The following is a 16,799-nucleotide window of genomic DNA, read 5'->3' on the forward strand; positions in this document are numbered from 1 at the left end:
AAGAGCTGTCCTTTCTCCGAATTATTTATTCCTTCAGTTATATCAGTATGGACACAAAGATACTTATTTTATACTTCAGGTTATTATACTCCATATTATAATCAGTATTAATCAGTATTTATTTTGCTGGTCAAATTGTTCCATCTTTGACCACTGAGAGCTGTTGGGTTGGATTCTTGTGCCCTTTCGTCATGCCCCCGTCCTCGTGTTTTTGGGGGACACCTCCTTATTTACTTACTTACTGTTGGGGCACCAACAAGCTCTTGTATTATCCCTGGCTTAGTTCTGGAACCTGACACTTCTCCAGGAAGCCGTGTTCCTGTTGTTGAAGAAACTGAGGTCTGAGTGCTGCGCGTGCTTGTTGGTCACTGCTACCCATTGTGTCCAGGCTCTCTTGGCAGACGATGCTAGGATATGTATTTATGTTTTATTACATTGTATATCAATAGATATATTAACCCCTGCCAGCTGTGTTTTGAATTCAGCATATTTCACATTTTAGAATGGTAATAAGGTACATATGTTCTATATTTCTTAACATGCCTAGTTACTAGTTACTGCATTGGCACTTCAGTGAAATATATTCACTTAAATGGGATCAACTGAAACTATAAATAGCTTCATATGAGTCCAGGTCAGGTGTTACTACTAAAATTATTTTTGGCACCAAATTTGGAGAAAATGTGGGTAATGGAGCTTTCTGGGTTTAGGGATTGTGATTAAGGGATTATGGTATAATAAGTCCAAGAACAGTGACATTGCAGGGTAACAGGACTGTTAGTGAAATTAAATAATTTAAACATAGTCTGGACTTCATATTGTCAGTGTAGTTAACACGTTGCGTACGGATCACGAGAATCTTCATGAGGGATTTAAACCCCGCCGTACGAAACATGTTAAATGCAAAGTGCACTTGCCAATTCTTAGAAAATGTACAATCTGAATGAGTTGAAAAATATGATATGGGGTTCTAAAATCCAAGAACCTTCCCATTGAGTTACCTGTTGAATATAGAAAGTAAAATTGTGCCCCCCACCCCAATAAACCAGTAATATTTTCCCAATGTAAAAAGTAAAGAGAAACTTATTCTTGAAGCCGTAGCAAAATAAGCTTTAAAAATATGTATGTATTATAACCAATTTCAGAACTGTAAATGGATGTGTATTTTTCTGATCTCTGAGGGCAGGGAAAGGACAGAAAATAATAGTCCTTACTAGAAGAGACAGTAAACAGCAGAACATACATGTCTGCATGACAGTAAAAGTGTAAATGAATGTGATTCCCTGACTTTTTCTTTTTTTGAGTTCAAGAGTGAAATTTCAAGTACGTGTTGTCTAGAAGAGGCACATGCTTGAACTAAGTATTTAGGAAGGTTAAAATTAAGATTAAAAAAAAAGTAAAACAAGGAAAAGTCACAAAGCAGGGATTACTACTACTAGTATTAGATGCATGTAATTTTTTTTTTTTTTTTTTTTTAAGATTTTATTGGGGAAGGGGAACAGGACTTTATTGGGGAAGTGTGTTTTTCCCAAGACCCATCAGCTCCAAGTCAAGTTGTTGTCCTTTCAGTCTTAGTTGAGGAGGGCATTGCTCAGCTCCAAGTCCAGTTGCCGTTGTTCAATCTTAGTTTCAGGGGGCGCAGCCCACCATCCCTTGTGGGAGTCGAACCAACAACCTTGTGGTTGAGAGCACGCACTCCAACCAACTGAGCCATCTGGCCGCCCAGGAGCTCAGTGGCAGCTCGTTGTCTTCATTCTAGTTGTGGAGGGCACAGCCCGCTGGCCCATGTGGGAATCGAACTGGCAACCGTGTTGCCCAGAGCTCACGCTCTAACCAACTGAGCCCCAAGGCACATGTAATTTAAAGAACAGTTGGGGCAGAGAAGATTTTTCCCTGTTTTTGGTTGCTGTTTGCATATTCCCAACAGAAGAACTATAAAACTTGTGACCGTTTATATGAATATTTATATGAAGAGTCACAAAGCAAACAATAGAAAGTAAAAACTGATGGAAATCTAGAAGTAGATAAAAAACCTAGCAATATTGAAAGTGGTTAATTTAACTCAGTATTTGTAGATTGAGCAGAACAAGATGTGAACGATGTTTACAGTGGGATTAAATAAAGTTGTTTCAATAGATCGTACTCTATGACCATGGCATATTTATAGAAATTAAATTGAACAAATAAGGCCATCAGGAAAAGCATTACAAAGTCGTTAGGCAAAAAAACCCAGCCTGACGGTATATGTTTTTGACCATAATGTAAGATAGAAAGTAAAAATTACTTGGAAAACAAAAGAAAACCTGCCAAACTCTTGGGTAAAAGAAGAAATAAAAGCGAATGACAAATACAGAAAAAATGAATAGTCATGTGGTTATAAATTTGAACTCTTGAGCAAGCACCTTCTCTGTGCTTACGTTTTCTCCTTGTGAAAATGGTAATAAAAGCACCTACATCGGATTCTTGGGTACAGTGAAATAATACAGGTAAAGTGCTTACAAGCACTCTGAATCTAAGCTACTTTTATGGATGAAAGGTAGGGGATGTGGCTGAAGCCAGATGTGTTTATACTGTGCATACCTTCCTATTAAATCAGACAAAGGAAGCTAAGTGGAATAAGCTATTATTTCAAGATGGAAAAAGAACAAACCTAAGAAGACTCAGAAATCTGGATTTTGAATGCTTAAATATGACAAACCTATGCAGATTTAAAAATAACATTCTCTGTGGGCCAAACAAAACATCCTTAAGTGGATTTAGCCCCTAGCCTGTCCTTTTCTACCTCTATCTAAGCAATTTTACCAAGAAAAAAGAGAAAACATAAGTGAATTTCACAGATTCAATGGAAAAATAAATAAATATCATGTAAACTATATGTTAATAAATTGGAGTGCTTGCAAACAACAAAATGCACAATTTTCCAGGAAAATAAATCATTAAAAACTGATCAGCAGCTCTGGATGAAGTTAGTATTTCAGTCTCATGCTTGCCCGTTGATTATACAGATTCTACTTGTCCATGCAACATGTGTAGTAAGCCGCTGTTCTAGAGCTTTTGTGGAAAATAAGAAACTCCCATTATCTGGATACCAAAGCCTGATAGGGATACCCCCAAAAAGGAGATCTGCAGATTGACAATTATGAAAACTGATGGAAATGTTGTCAAAACACATATAGGATCTGGCAATAAATTTAATCTACGAGTAATAATCTGACCAAATGTGCTTTAGTCCCGTAGCTTGAGGATGATTTAATGTTTGGCAGTCTGTTACTTGGTTTATCACAATAGGTTGGTTAAGAACTTTTGTTATTTTCCCAACAGATTCTGTATTTATTTAAAAAATTTATATTTATTACTGATGGATATAAGAATGTAATAAAGATTCTGTAACCTAAACCAAGAGCCAACATCATACTTAATGGTGAGTTATCAAGGGTATTCTTCATGCACGCAAGAATTCCTTTTGTTACCATTATTACCCTTTAACATTGTTCTGGAGGTTTTTGCCATTGAAATAAAGCAAGAAAGAGACATAAGATAGAATTATAGGGAGGAGACCAACAATACTTAGATATAATTTGATTGTTGGAAAACCCAAAAAAATCAACTAAAAAATGGTTAGAACTTAAAAAAGATATTTAAGTGGCCACTTACAAAATAAATGTATAACCATCAGAAGTGTTCTGTGTGGTAGCAGTAGCTACTTAGGAAATACAATGGAGAAAATACCTCATTCACAATAGCAACAAAAATTACAAAATATCCAGGAGGAAATTTCACAAGTGATCAGGACCAGAATGGAGGAGACACAGAACTTGACTGAGAGAAGACAGAGCATCTCGTTCCTTCTGATAACACATCCCTGCTGTATGCTGGAAACAATATAGGCACCACTGCTTGCTTTCTGACTGGGGGGTGGGGTTGGAACATTTGATGAAGAAAAACAGCAAATCAAATGGTAAATGTGAACAAAACAAGGAAAGGGGTCTGTGATTTTTTCCATTTCTAAAAAGGTACACCGAGGCCTCATGGAGAACATAACACATAGAGGAGGTGAGGAAGGGAGCTACAAGGACAGATCTGGGCAGAGGACTCCTGGTGAGCACCTGAAGTTGGAGGGTGCTGTCAGTGGAAAGGTCTTTGTTGCCAGAGTCACAGCCCAGGGGAGAGTTTTTGGGAAACAGAGCTGGTGGGACGCCAGGCTGTTTATATCCTCAAGGTCATTGTCACAACTGGCTTTCACTCAGAGTCAGATCAGAAAACGTTAGAGGCATAACTAGAAAAGTGACATATTTTTAAAGGGATCATTGTGAAAAAAAGGGGGGGGCAAAGGACGGGTTTCTTGTGGCCCTCCAGCAAGAATGAGAGTAGCTGAGGTCAGACTGGTGGCTGAGCAGTGTGGAGAGGTAAATTCTGGGCCTGTCTTCAAGGTTGAGCCAACAAGATTTGCTGACAGCTGTGGGGGTATGAGAGAAGAAAGTCATGATATATATATATACTTTTTAAAGATTTTATTGGGGAAGGGGAACAGGACTTTATTGGGGAACAGTGTGTACTTCCAGGATTTTTTCCAAGTCAAGTTGTCCTTTCAATCGTAGTTGTGGAGGGCGCAGTTCAGCTCCAGGTCCAGTTGGTGTTGTTAGTTGCGGGGGGCACAGCCCCCCATCCCTTGCAGGAGTCGAACCGTGGTTGAGAGGCAGGCCCAGACACCAGTGATGCACACTAAGACACAGACCTAAGACCACACCCCTCTGTGTGTATAAAGGTGTGAAATGAGTGATGGCCTTTGGGAGATAAAAATCCGAAAGTTCCTTACAGGATAAAGAATGAAGATGAGAGGTTTAGGTTTCTTTAAAGCATGGAGAGGTGTAATAGCCAACACTTTGTTCTCTTGTCTGTTTTATATATGTTAGCTCATATTGAATCTTCACAATAATCTTCTAAGGTGAGACTTATTCTTGGGCCCTTCTGCAACGGAGCCATGGTATTGCACCAAGGTCACTCTCCCCAGCTTGCTCACTGCTTGGAGGGTATGAATGTCCATAGGGAAGCAGAAGTATGGGCCTGAAGATCACTTAACATGGAAAGGTTTCTAAATGAGCAGAAACAGCAATAATAAGAAAGATGGTCACTCCTGTTGGAAAACAGATACAGGATATAAGCCAGCGCTGTGCAACGGGGCTGACAAACGAAGTGTCTCCTTTATGGTCAGAGTGCTCTTGACCCTCACAGATGAGGAAACTCAGAGCCCACACAGGTGTGCAGGTAGAGCATTCTCTTTGTTGGTGACTGCCTCACTGGGAATGCAGTGACATTTCTGGAGGGTCACTTGATAATGTTTCAAGAACCAAAAAATATGCATATTGTTGGAATAACATTTTTGGAATTTACCTCAAGGAAATATCCAAGTAAAGGTACCATACATGCACCAGCTGCTGCTCTGTGCAGGATTGTGCATTATTACCGTGTTTAAATTAATATGAGACCCGGTCTTATATTAATTTTTATCCAAAAGACACATTAGAGTTGATGGTCCGGCTAGGTCTTCTTTTCAGGGAAACAGTAAATACAGTTCAAATGTCCACCAATAAAGCTGCACACTTCGTGTATTTTTTACTGAGTCTATGTAAGAAAAGCTGGGTGTGTTTATAGACACATTTGTGTATGCGTATAGAAACAAATTGTAGAACATACTGATGCATGGGTAGTGGTTTTTTTTTCTGACTGTTAAGTTCATGGATTTTTAAATCATTTTCATCATTTTTTTGCACTTGAAAATACAGTAGTTATGTAATTTTAAAATGAATATTAGTCCCCTCATTTAAATAGAACTAGAGTAGCTGTACCTCCTGGATGGAGCACACCAGTGGAGGTTTCTTGGGTTGTACTCGGTGCACTTAGGAGGGCTTCCCAGATGTTGTGCCTATAAACTGGGCCTAGAAATCAGTTTCCCTTCCCAGAAGGGGGCAGGGGTGAGGGGGATGAGAGTAGTAGGGACAGGCAAGGGCCTGGCAGCATGGGGCAGGGGCCCTTCTGTAGCTCCTTGACTTTAGCACAGCCAGCTTGTCCAACACTGGAGGGCATGCAAGCAGAGGGTGAAGTGAGACTGCTGTGGTTTGTGCCATTGGTCATTCCACACAGCTGGAATGTTGGAATGAATAATTGGATTGAATTGAGCCCTGAAATTAAGTTAGCGATCTAGTTTTTATTACACGCACGTGCGCGTGTGTGTGTGTGTGTGTGTGTGTGTGTGTGTGTGTGTGTGTCTGTGTGTGTATTCACATTAAAACAAAAATCTTTGGGCATCTAACTCACAAGGTTGATCCTATTTCTTCCCATTGCTGCCATGATGAGAGCAGAAGGGCCGCATTCAGTAGGAATGCCCAGGTGTGGCTGTCAGTTAACTAGGTAGTTACAACAAGTGGCTGTTTACTTTTTTCCTGGAAGGGAATTCTAGTAACCTTCATACAGACATTAGACGTGAAAGTGGTAGTTCGTGAACTTGAGTATCATGAAGCCCCCAGGTGGGTGTAGATGGGGAGTCTTGACTGCAGCTGGAGAAACACTGCCTTGGTGGTGTGGAGGAAAATGTGTTGTAATCACTCAGGGAACTTTTTGCACCGTGTGGGCCCCATACTGTACCAGGGCAGTGTGTGTGTCAGGGGGCGGTGCAGATGTGGCCAGTGATGGGGAAGGAAGGTGGACTGCAGACTGTCTGACGTAAGGGACCTCTTGTCCGGTCTTTGCTTTAGATGAGGGATGAGTTTGCTCTAGCTGTCCGTGCTAGTTCTCTGCTGACCTTCACCTGCCCAGGGTTAGAGGCCTTCGGGTTAGGTTAAGCACAGTGTCTACCATGGTACACTCATGGGCAAGACCATCTTCTTCTCTGGCCTCAGGCCCAAGGTTTGTTTCTATCCCTGGACTCAAGCTGTGGTTTTGAGGGCTAGCATAGCTGGAGATCTGAAGCAGGGTTTGGTGGCAGCGACGTTCTTTCCTCCTGTTAGGAAGAATTGTGACCCTTACTCTGTGAATGGGCTGTGTGTTGAAGTGTCCTTTATCTGGACTGTGAGCAGGTGACAAGGATTCTCTTGGTCCTGGTCAGACAGGCCTGTCCTGTGCTGTAAACTGTCACTTAATTTTTGTTTCTGTTAACTTTATGCCTTTCTTGTGGTTTCTTATGCTATTTTCTGCTTGAGTGCACGTCCAGGCTCCCTTTCTGTCTCCTTGGTAGACACCTGTATTCCCTTCTGGTTCTCCTACCTTGCTGTGAAGTGACAGCATGGAAGTCTGAACCTGGCAGCCCAGATGAAAACCCTCTATGGCAGGTTTCTAACCCTTGTGAGGAGGGGGCCTCTGTTTAACAAAAAGTATGTTTGGCTTTGCCACATGAAAGAGAGCTATGCTGTTCATGCTGGTCTAATGAGATGACTCGTGACAGTGTCAGGTGGCAGTGTCTGGGGATTCAGAGCACCAGTTCTGGAGTCAGGAATGGAGGCTGAGGTCTGCTTCTCTGGTTGCAGTGGCCTTAAGGGGGCAAGTATCCAGCTTCTGGCTGCAGCATACTTCTCTGAAAGAGGGACAGTATGGGGACCTGTCCTTCTAGGTGGTTGTGAGAGTCACATGCAGGGATTCTTGTGAAACACTCAGCCCAGGGCTGATGAAAATCCCAATGATAGGTTTAATTAAATATATGTTTTGCTTATCACCTGTTTTTCTATACATTTAACGTTTTTGTTAGAGCAAAACAAGGAAGACAGTGGCAGGGCTTTGTGTGTATGTGGTTTTAGGTCCCCAGCCCTGGGAGCTCAGCTCGCAAAATTAGGCCCACTCTGTGTAGGCCTGTCCTCACTGTGCCTTGGAGCCTGTCCTGCTGTCCCCTGCCAGACGTGTGCTGTGGTGGTCCTGAGCTGCAGAGGGTGCCCGGGGACGCACTCTGTCCTGCAGCCTGCCCCACTGTCTCTGTCACTCTTGGAGCTCCCGTTTAGCCTTTCTGAGTAGATCGTTAGATTTGCCCTTCCCGGCTGTGCCATTTGACTTTCCTGTCTTTGGAGGCACCTTCCCAGGCTCCCAGCCAATGGCTAGTGGGAGCATTGGCAGGAGATTAGGCAGAGAGACGAGGAGGGGAAACCAGGCCTTTGTTTGCGCTCTGCTTTGGTAGGAGTTTTACGACCATGGTCATCTCTCCTGTGGTCCAAGTTCTTGCTGGGTAGCCACCGAAGTAGTTGTCATTGCTGGGTGCTGTCCCTTTTTCTGGACTCAGAGGTCATGGCACCTTCCTGCTATTCCCACCCGGCTATTTGCTCCTTAGTGCACCATCACTGGTGTATCCTGTTGTCTGCACGATGTCCCTCTGGGTGCAGTACTTAGAGTGTTCCTGAGGTCCCGATGGGACCCTGACATTTTGTCAAGGGCAGTGACTGTTATGGTGCTACAGTATCCCCAACCCGTGCTCAGGCCTCTTGGCAGTGGCCCCCTCACGGTTCCCAGTATACCCTGTACTCCTTCGTCATTGCATTTTGATTATAGGTTTGTCTGTATGTCCCTGAAAAAAAAACCATACATATTTGCACTTAAAAAACACTAGCCATCATAAGCTCCATGGTAAGGCTCACCATTAGCACGGTACCCAATGCAGTGAACTTGCGGTTAGTATTTGTGGAAAGAACTATGAAGCGTTTCTAGATTGTTGATCACGGGACACATTCAAATAAAAGCTATTCAGTTAGCACACCCCAGTGCTAAACCTGACCACTAATTAAAGCTCATTGTATCCAGCATTGTTCTGAGCTCCTATCTGTTAGTGCCTATAGTCCTCACAGCAACCCTATGAGATGTAGGTACCAGTACCCCATTTTCTGGATGAGGAACCTGAGGCACAGAAATTAACTTGATGGGGACACATAGCTAGTGGCTGACCGGAACAGGAGTCGAACCCCAGGCAGACAGGCTCCAGAGTCCTCACTGAGCCTGTCAGCTACACAACACACAAGGAAACTCACCTTTAACAAGTGAAGTGGACGTTGAACTAAGTAAAAATACTGGCACTTGGATTCAGGTGATCAGGGCTTTTCCAGGGTTTTGGGTAGGTGGGGTTAGGCAGCTGTCAACATGATCTGCCACATCAGACGATCAGAGGAGAACCACATTCTCTTCCCCAATGCCAAAAAAAGCAGCCAATAAGTCTCAAATCACTGCTGATTTTTAAAAATTACAAACTTTAATCAGCTAGGAACCAAAATATTTCCCTATAATGGAGAGCAAGTTAGACTAACAGCCTCGTTTTCAGTGGGGAGATAAGTTCCCATTATAGTCAGAAGAAGAGGCAACCAAAGCAACAATGCAATAATATTGGACACTTTTATAGAAAGTTTAGAGAAAAATAGGTAATCAAATACAAAGGAAGAAGTGATTATCAGTGACAATGATCAGGCTTAGAAAACCCAAGGGAATCAACTCAAATAATTAGAAATAAGGATGCATAGGTAGCTAATTGTATAATGAATATTTGCATGTATCACATTAGTAGCTTTTCTATTAAAACAATAATGAAAAATAGGTCTCATAATGACAAAGTAATAAAGCATTCTGGGGTCACCAGTGGCAAATACCGGAGGTGCTGAAAAAAAAAAAAAATGTATACAAATGGACACTGGTCAACGTTGTTCAAGCAGTAGTTTGATGTAATCAGAAGTGTCTGGATGCTCATGGTAACCACTTTGAGCACCTCTTGTAATTGCAGAAGTCAAATGTGACTTGTATTCATCTTTTGTTATCTGTATATATTGAGTATTACAATTTTAATACAGTTTTCCTTTCTTAAAATGTGTATACATTTTTTTGGCACCCTCTGTATACTGGGCCTGGATGAGGTCCTGCTTAAAGCCTACCGTGTACTTTGGATGGAAACACTCAGTTCTTGTTAATTTACGTTTTTGTTCAGTTCTTTTAAAATCCCTGCAAAACACCTGTCAGTTTTAAGTTCATCTTGAAGAAAAACTTAGTGGTGAGAATCTCCATGCAGGCTTTGAAAAAGAAACAGTGTGGGGGAGACCGCCGTGCTATGACTAGGAGCAATGAGGAGTGTTGGTGATGAAAGCCTGGCCAGTGTCCTGCAGAAGGGCGGGTCAGCAGGACAAATGGGGATAGCTGGATTGTGGCACGCAAGTCGTTAAGCAAAGGACCAGTGTTCTGTAAATGGTCCTGATAACAGTTTACTCTTTGGAAAAAATAAAGGTGGATTTTTTTGTGCACTTTCCCCTGCAGCTCCACCACCCAGAGAAAACCACTTCCAATGTTTTAATGTTAAACATTTTCCTATGTGTATAAACTACACCTGTTACTTAATTTTGAAGAAATGATACACAAGTTTTTATCTGCTTTTTGCTATTAACATGAATATTTTTCATTGTGAATAAATATATTTGTATAGTACATCTGTTCAGTAGCTGTGTAGGACTAAACACATTAGGAATTGAGAGAAGTAACCCCTAGTGCCTTCCACCATCCATAATACGTAATGAGTCAAATCTCCCATCCTCAGGAGAATTGGGGAAATAGTTACTCAGATTTGTTTTGTTTTTGAGTTTTTTTATTTTTTATTACAGGTATACAAAACAAGGTAATAGACATTTATACCCCTCACAAAGTGATTACCCTCCTCCCCCAATCTACTACCCTCTTGACATCGTATATAACTGTTACAATTCCACTGACTATTCCGTATGCTGTACTCCACATTCTATGACTATGTATATTAAATTATAGTTGACATTATTATTCAGCTTCAGCTTCAGGTGTACAGTGCAGTGGTCAGGCATCTACACTGCCCATGAAGTGGTCTCCCTAACGAGACTAGTGTCCCTTGAATACTAAGCAGGTAGTCTGCTGTGTTCTGTGGTTCAATGAGGAACCCCAGTAGGAAAGCCTGCATAACCCCAAAGTTATCAGGACGCCCCCCTATATACAAGATGTGGGAAAGGGAGGCATTTGAGCCAGTGGTGTGGAGGATGGAGGGCTTACCGAGTACTCTTGAGGCCTGAACCATCTTCAGAGCACATCTCTCCCTGCGGGTGATGAGTACTTGAGTTGGCACTGAATTCTTACTGTCAGCATAGGGGCATCTTCAGGTGGTCTTCACAGTGGTAGAGGCGGTGTCTGCAGCACTTCATCTGAGCCAGGCTCTGTGCCGCTGGCCTCAGTTCTCATAGTGGTTCTATGAGGTAATGTCCTGTTGATGAGTCTGGGAGCTCAAGGTCATGTGGCTGCATAGTCCAGGTCACTTTGATATTTAATGCCCATAGGATTATCTTTATAGGTCTACTTACCAGAAACTTCCTCAGTGGTGGGATTTACACTTCTCTCCCCACTCTTTAAAGTTACCTCGCACAAATCAGCGTTGTGGGTAGATGTTAAGAATGTTAAAGCAAAATTCAGTTCAGTATGACAATTACCTTGCTCTTCAGGAGTTTGGGGATTTCCCACCGTGAGAAAGGAATTTTTGACTTTTCTTGTGATTGGCTTATTACCTGGGTCATGTTGCATTTAGTGCCATGACATCTTCTACTAGTGAGAACTCATCTGTAGTGTCATCGTGGAGTTCCATGTAGAAACCCTGCGTTTGCTTAACATGCCTTCAAGCATCCTTAGATAGATGGGCTTGCTTAACTAACTCATTGAGTGTATAATTAATTTTTAGCCATCTTAAATGTTGATGACACATTACCAGATAACAAGGTATATCATTTGGGATCATGTAATAATACCCTGCCCCAATGACTCCAATAGGTAAATGTGTTTTCATTTCTTGAGCAGGGAGACTAGAGGCTGCCTGTGGGGCAGGTGGACACTTGGCACCCCGTGGGGGTCAGGTTCCCCCTCTCATGGCCCTGCTTTATTCCCTGGGAGCCTCTCACAGGTGCTGACGGGCAGTGTTCACCCTGGGTTCCAGGACCTTGGATGTATCAGAAGACTTTCAAGGGGGAAGCAGGCATGGATAGTTTTAAAGGAATCAACTTTCAGATTGTCGTCTTCCATATGTAATCATAGCTAAAAGTGAATTGCCTGGGAAAGTACATTTGAGCCAAGGAGTTCTGCAGGTTCTCCTGTCCACCTTTCCTTTCACAACATAGGGTGTGTATAATAATAAACAATAATTTTCCAGAGCACCAAACCCAGGACACTTCAGAATGCTGGTTTTAGGGAAGCAGGTGTCTTGTATAGATTAATACAGGCATCAAAACTGCCATGAAGCCCTGTTGCCAGCTTGCCCTTTCTCATGCAGAGATTTTTTTTTAGAGGTGAATGCTGACATGTTCTGAACTGAAATATATTGTATACGAGGGGTCAGTCACTGGGGTTGGGGGGGTGGGGGGGCGTGGACCAGTTTTCATTGTTCCCAACCCTCTTCTGCTGTTGTCATGGAATGAACTGCTTTTTAAGGAGAGTCCCATGAAAGCAATAGCATTCATATATATAAGCATGAGCAGAAGAACTGAATTCAGTTATTCTCATTTCATCCCTAGGGTGAGTTAGTAACCGTAAATAAAAATAACCTGGTGGTAGAGCATTTCAAGTCAGTGGTAGTGATTCTTTTCAATGTAATTATGGTGTCTGCAGGATTACGAGATTTTCAGATACTAGGTTAAAGATACAGACTGAAAAGAGAATTTCCATGATTTCTTTCAGGTTAAGTGTGTGCTAATATAGTAGTTAAAACAGTTTAGTTTATGATATGTCATAAAATATTCTAGTTATAGTCAGTCTTATTTCCTGTTATAAAATTAATGCTTTTACATCCTCTTAACAAAAACAGTCATATTCTAGTTACTGACTAGTTTTTTTTAGCAGTGTTTGCTCTTTCGTTAAGTATAAAGGAAACAATCATGATGTCATAGCAAAATTAGTGGAATTTATTTGTGATTGTGTACACATGATTTTAACTTAATTTCCTCATAGTTAAAGAGCATACATGCTAGCACACATTTAGTGAAGGAATACAAGGCTTTGATCACATCTCTCAGACTATGACCCACACAGTTGGCATTGAGTCATTAAAAGAAGACATAAAATAATGTATTTTTTAAGTTACTTTTAAAAGTAGGCAAGATTTAAATGACGCATATCTAATAATTATTACCTAGTTTTATAACATAAAAATAAGAGAAATCTGAGCCACTTCTCATTATTTAATTTTAAAAATATTTAGAAGTAAGCCATTTCTCTTATTTTTATGTTATAAAACTAGGTAATAAATATTAGATATGCGTCATTTAAATCTTGCCTACTTTTAAAAGTAACTTAAAAAAATACATTATTTGATGTCTTCTTTTAATTCATTCCATAATGGTTTTTATAATGTTCCTTGAAACATGTTTCAATATGTTTATTTGAATTAAAAAATGAAGTCGGACCTTTTATCAGAAATAAGCATATGGTGGCCAACCATCCTGATGGTGAAGACTGACCAAGCTGCTTGGGCTTCGTGGCACACCCTAAACTGAATGAGATGAATCTGCAGCTGCAAAGTTGTAATGAAATTATATTTAAAGCACATGAGCATTTTATTTAAAAAAATATTTTTTTAATTGACAAAAATATATGCTCACCATGTCTGACTCTAGCAGTAAGTAATACACACAGACATATCAGCTGCCTGGAAAACAAGCAGCCAGTTGTACTCTTCTTGATGCAACAGTACATCAAGTACTGTTCTTGATCTTCAGTACAATTTTGCTTTTACTACTTCATGATTATCTATCAAAGTTTTAATGTGTTTTGTTATTTGGATTGGGTTTACATTACTAATAATTGCAATGGTAACTCAATTTTTAAGATGAATTTTAATTCCTAGAAAGTATATTTAAATAAATTTTTTAAATAAAATTTCAATTTAAGTACGTATTTTCATTACAGGGAAATGTGCTAGGGTGATAAAAGACTTCAAAGCATAACAGCACATTCAGGTAAAATTCTAGAGGTGAGTGGAATAGCATACACATTCCAGAAGAATAGGAAGTGACTAGAATTTCTGTTACAGAAGAAAGAGTGAAAATCACGCCCTAGCACCTCACCCTGCTTCCTCACCCTAGTTCCCTCCATGCTTTGTTGTCTGAAAGCCAATAGAGCAATTACTGTGTATCCCCGGAAATAAGACCTAGCTGGACCAAAAGCTCTAATGCGTCTTTTGGAACAAAAATTAATATAAGACCTGGTCTTTTTGTGAGTGATGTGGGAGTGAGATCCAACCACCAATGAGATGAGCGGGGTCAGGAAGCAGCAGACATGATGCTTCTAGAGGCAGGTGGTGCACCTCTGGAGCTGGAACTTTTGGTCTCAGGTGGCTTTGAAACCTTAAAGTAAAACCTGCTGTAACAAAAGACAACTTGCCCTGTGTAGTAGAATGAACGTTCCTGTTTAAAACAGAAACTAGAGTGTAAAAAACTTAAGCAAAGAATCTAGCTGCTCTTTTTTTTTAATTTTTTTTCTTCAAATCTTTAGATCAGTTAGAAATTTTCATGAAGAAATATTTTCTAGAAATTTAGCAAGTCCTTCAATTTCATTGGTTTCTTTTCATTCAGTTCAAACTTGAATACTTTCAGAGTAACTTGAATGATATTCATTATAAAATTATCTTTATGAAGCCATTCGTGTAAATGTATCCAGAGATGTCTGGACATAGCAATAACCAGCTAAAATTCTGTGGCGCTTACTGTGAAAAAAGCACTGTTCTAAACTCTGGTCACATATTTATTTATTTAGTACTCACAAAACTTTGAGGTAGGGACTGTTCGTTCCCATTTTATAGGTAGAGAACACTGAGGCTAAAGATTATGTTACTTGTCTAAGGTCAGGTAGCAGAGTCAGTGGTGGAGCCAGCCAGGATTTGAACCTCAGCCACTGGTTTCCGGGGTTTCCTACTATTCACAAACCATGTGAGTGTCAGAAAAACCTTTTCTGGATGTCAGGATTGTTATTTTCTTCTTTGTACTTAATTTTTTTAAAAAGCCTATTTTTATGAAACCAAAGAAATGATTTTTGGAAAGGAAGCTGGACAGAAACAGTCTGAAGCAGTTTGCAGCCATTTACCATGTGCCGAGGTGCCCAAGGGTAGGATTTGATGCCCTGCTTTCATTCTTCGTTCCGTTTCTGTGATTATGCTGCTCCAAGTGGTTGGTTGTGCTCAGTGGTCTCAGATCTCCTGAGTGCCTGGAGCTGTTGGAGTTGGAGGGTAAGAAAGAGTCTCTATACTCAAGAAACGGGCAACTGGGGTCTGATTCCTCTGTCCAAAAGTCACGTATGATAAGTTTGCTAAACTTTCTCCTGTTTTTTTCACCTCTTACGTCATGACTCTTCCCATTCAGTAATTTTAATTCTGCAGGGCTGTGCAGAGTGACATGTAATGGGAAGGCTGTCTCTCCCAGAGTGTGGCCTTTGTGAAGGCAGGGCCTGAGCAGTACACTGTATATTGCATTGTTGGTTTGTTTCATTTTAGGAGCCTTGGGGTCAATTCAGAGGAAAATGAAAGACAACAAAGTCAGTCCTATTCACTTGCACGCGAGCCAGAGTGGTTGGTTGTGTGGGAATCTTGTGCTCAGCGGAGGTCTGCCAGGACCAGCTTCAGCAGCCTGGTTGCAGTGTGTTCAGGTCCAGTTACTGAAGGTAACAGCCATTGAGCTGGGAGGAGACAGGCCATAGGGGTGGCTGGGTGAGAGCTGTGGGCAAGGCCTCAGTCCTTCTGTCTTCTAGTGTTCCTTCCTTTCATGAACGTCCTTTCCCCCACCCTCCTTCTAAGTCATCCCAAGTCCTGTTTTGTATCCTTAATGATCTCTCCATAACTCCAGTTTCTCCTTTCTTTCCACGTGTTGCACTACATTTGTCCAAGCTCCAAGCTTTTATCTTCATTAGGATTGACACATCAGTGTCAGAACTTTCTGTGTCTGATATCCCCCATATGGTCTGTCTTCCGTACCTTGCTGAGGTATAGACACAGGTTCACCCCTGCCTACGGCCTCCTTATAGTTGTCCTGTTGGGCTGCCCGAGGATCACCACCGACAGGCACTGCGCTCCTGCTTCTGGCCATGTGGACTCCTTGTGGTGCTTGGCTCTTAACGCTGCTTGCCCCTTCCCAGACTTTTTTTTTCCACAGCAGGAGTCAGGGGGCTTTGTCAGGCAGCATTGGTCACTCCCATCTCGGGACTGCTTGTGGCACACCAGACGACATACCCTTTATATGTTAAATGTGCTAGCTTTTTTTTTTCCTTCTCTATCAAACTGAGCCCCTCAATGGCAGGGCCAGCCACGTTTTAGACTGTGCCCAGGACCCAGCAGGTGTCTGCAGCCACTCTACGAACGCTTGTTGGACACATTCACCTCCATAGTTCTTGTGTATCGCTTTATTTCCAGTCTCATTTTTGAGGAGCCAGAATAGGGAAGTAAGGTAATTTGGGTTTTAGGAGTGAAGAGATTTGAAAGCTGAGGATATGTCCCTCTGACCTTGCCCAATTGTGTACCACCTCTTCACTGAGCATCGTCTATGTCCTCGGCACTCTGGGGCCAGAGAGCACCATGTGGCTGTGGAGGTCCAGTTAAAGACATCAGAGGACATTCGAGTCCTGAGCTGTTCTGATTGGGGAGGAGGGGAGTCCCGTCCGTGGGGTCTGTAGTACTGGGAGAGGCTCCTGAAGGAGATAGGACCATGCTGGCTGTGAAGAGTATGTAGGATTCTGATGGGTGAAAGAGGTGGGAATGGACTGGGTGGAGCTTGGGGAGGTCCTGAAAGATGGGTCTAGTGAAGCTGTTA

At 41.6% G+C, this 16,799-nt stretch overlaps 1 protein-coding gene across 5 annotated transcripts in view; it reads left to right on the top strand.

The window, feature by feature from the left end:
- ZXDC (ZXD family zinc finger C) overlaps positions 1–16,799 on the top strand; it is a 49,128-nt gene that overhangs the window by 20,488 nt on the left and 11,841 nt on the right. For 3 of the 5 annotated variants that reach the window (XM_074340454.2, XM_074340455.2, XM_074340456.2), the window contains exon 8: positions 15,491–15,657. The exons of the other annotated variants lie outside the window; for them this stretch is intronic. In XM_074340454.2, coding sequence (XP_074196555.2) covers positions 15,491–15,657 — 167 coding nt within the window. The remainder of the gene's footprint in view (positions 1–15,490; positions 15,658–16,799) is intronic. 5 annotated transcript variants of the gene reach the window in all.

The sequence above is a fragment of the Rhinolophus sinicus genome, chromosome 4, assembly GCF_057876585.1.
Source record: "Rhinolophus sinicus isolate RSI-liver-muscle chromosome 4, RSI-T2T, whole genome shotgun sequence".
Classification (NCBI taxonomy): Eukaryota; Metazoa; Chordata; class Mammalia; order Chiroptera; family Rhinolophidae; genus Rhinolophus; species Rhinolophus sinicus.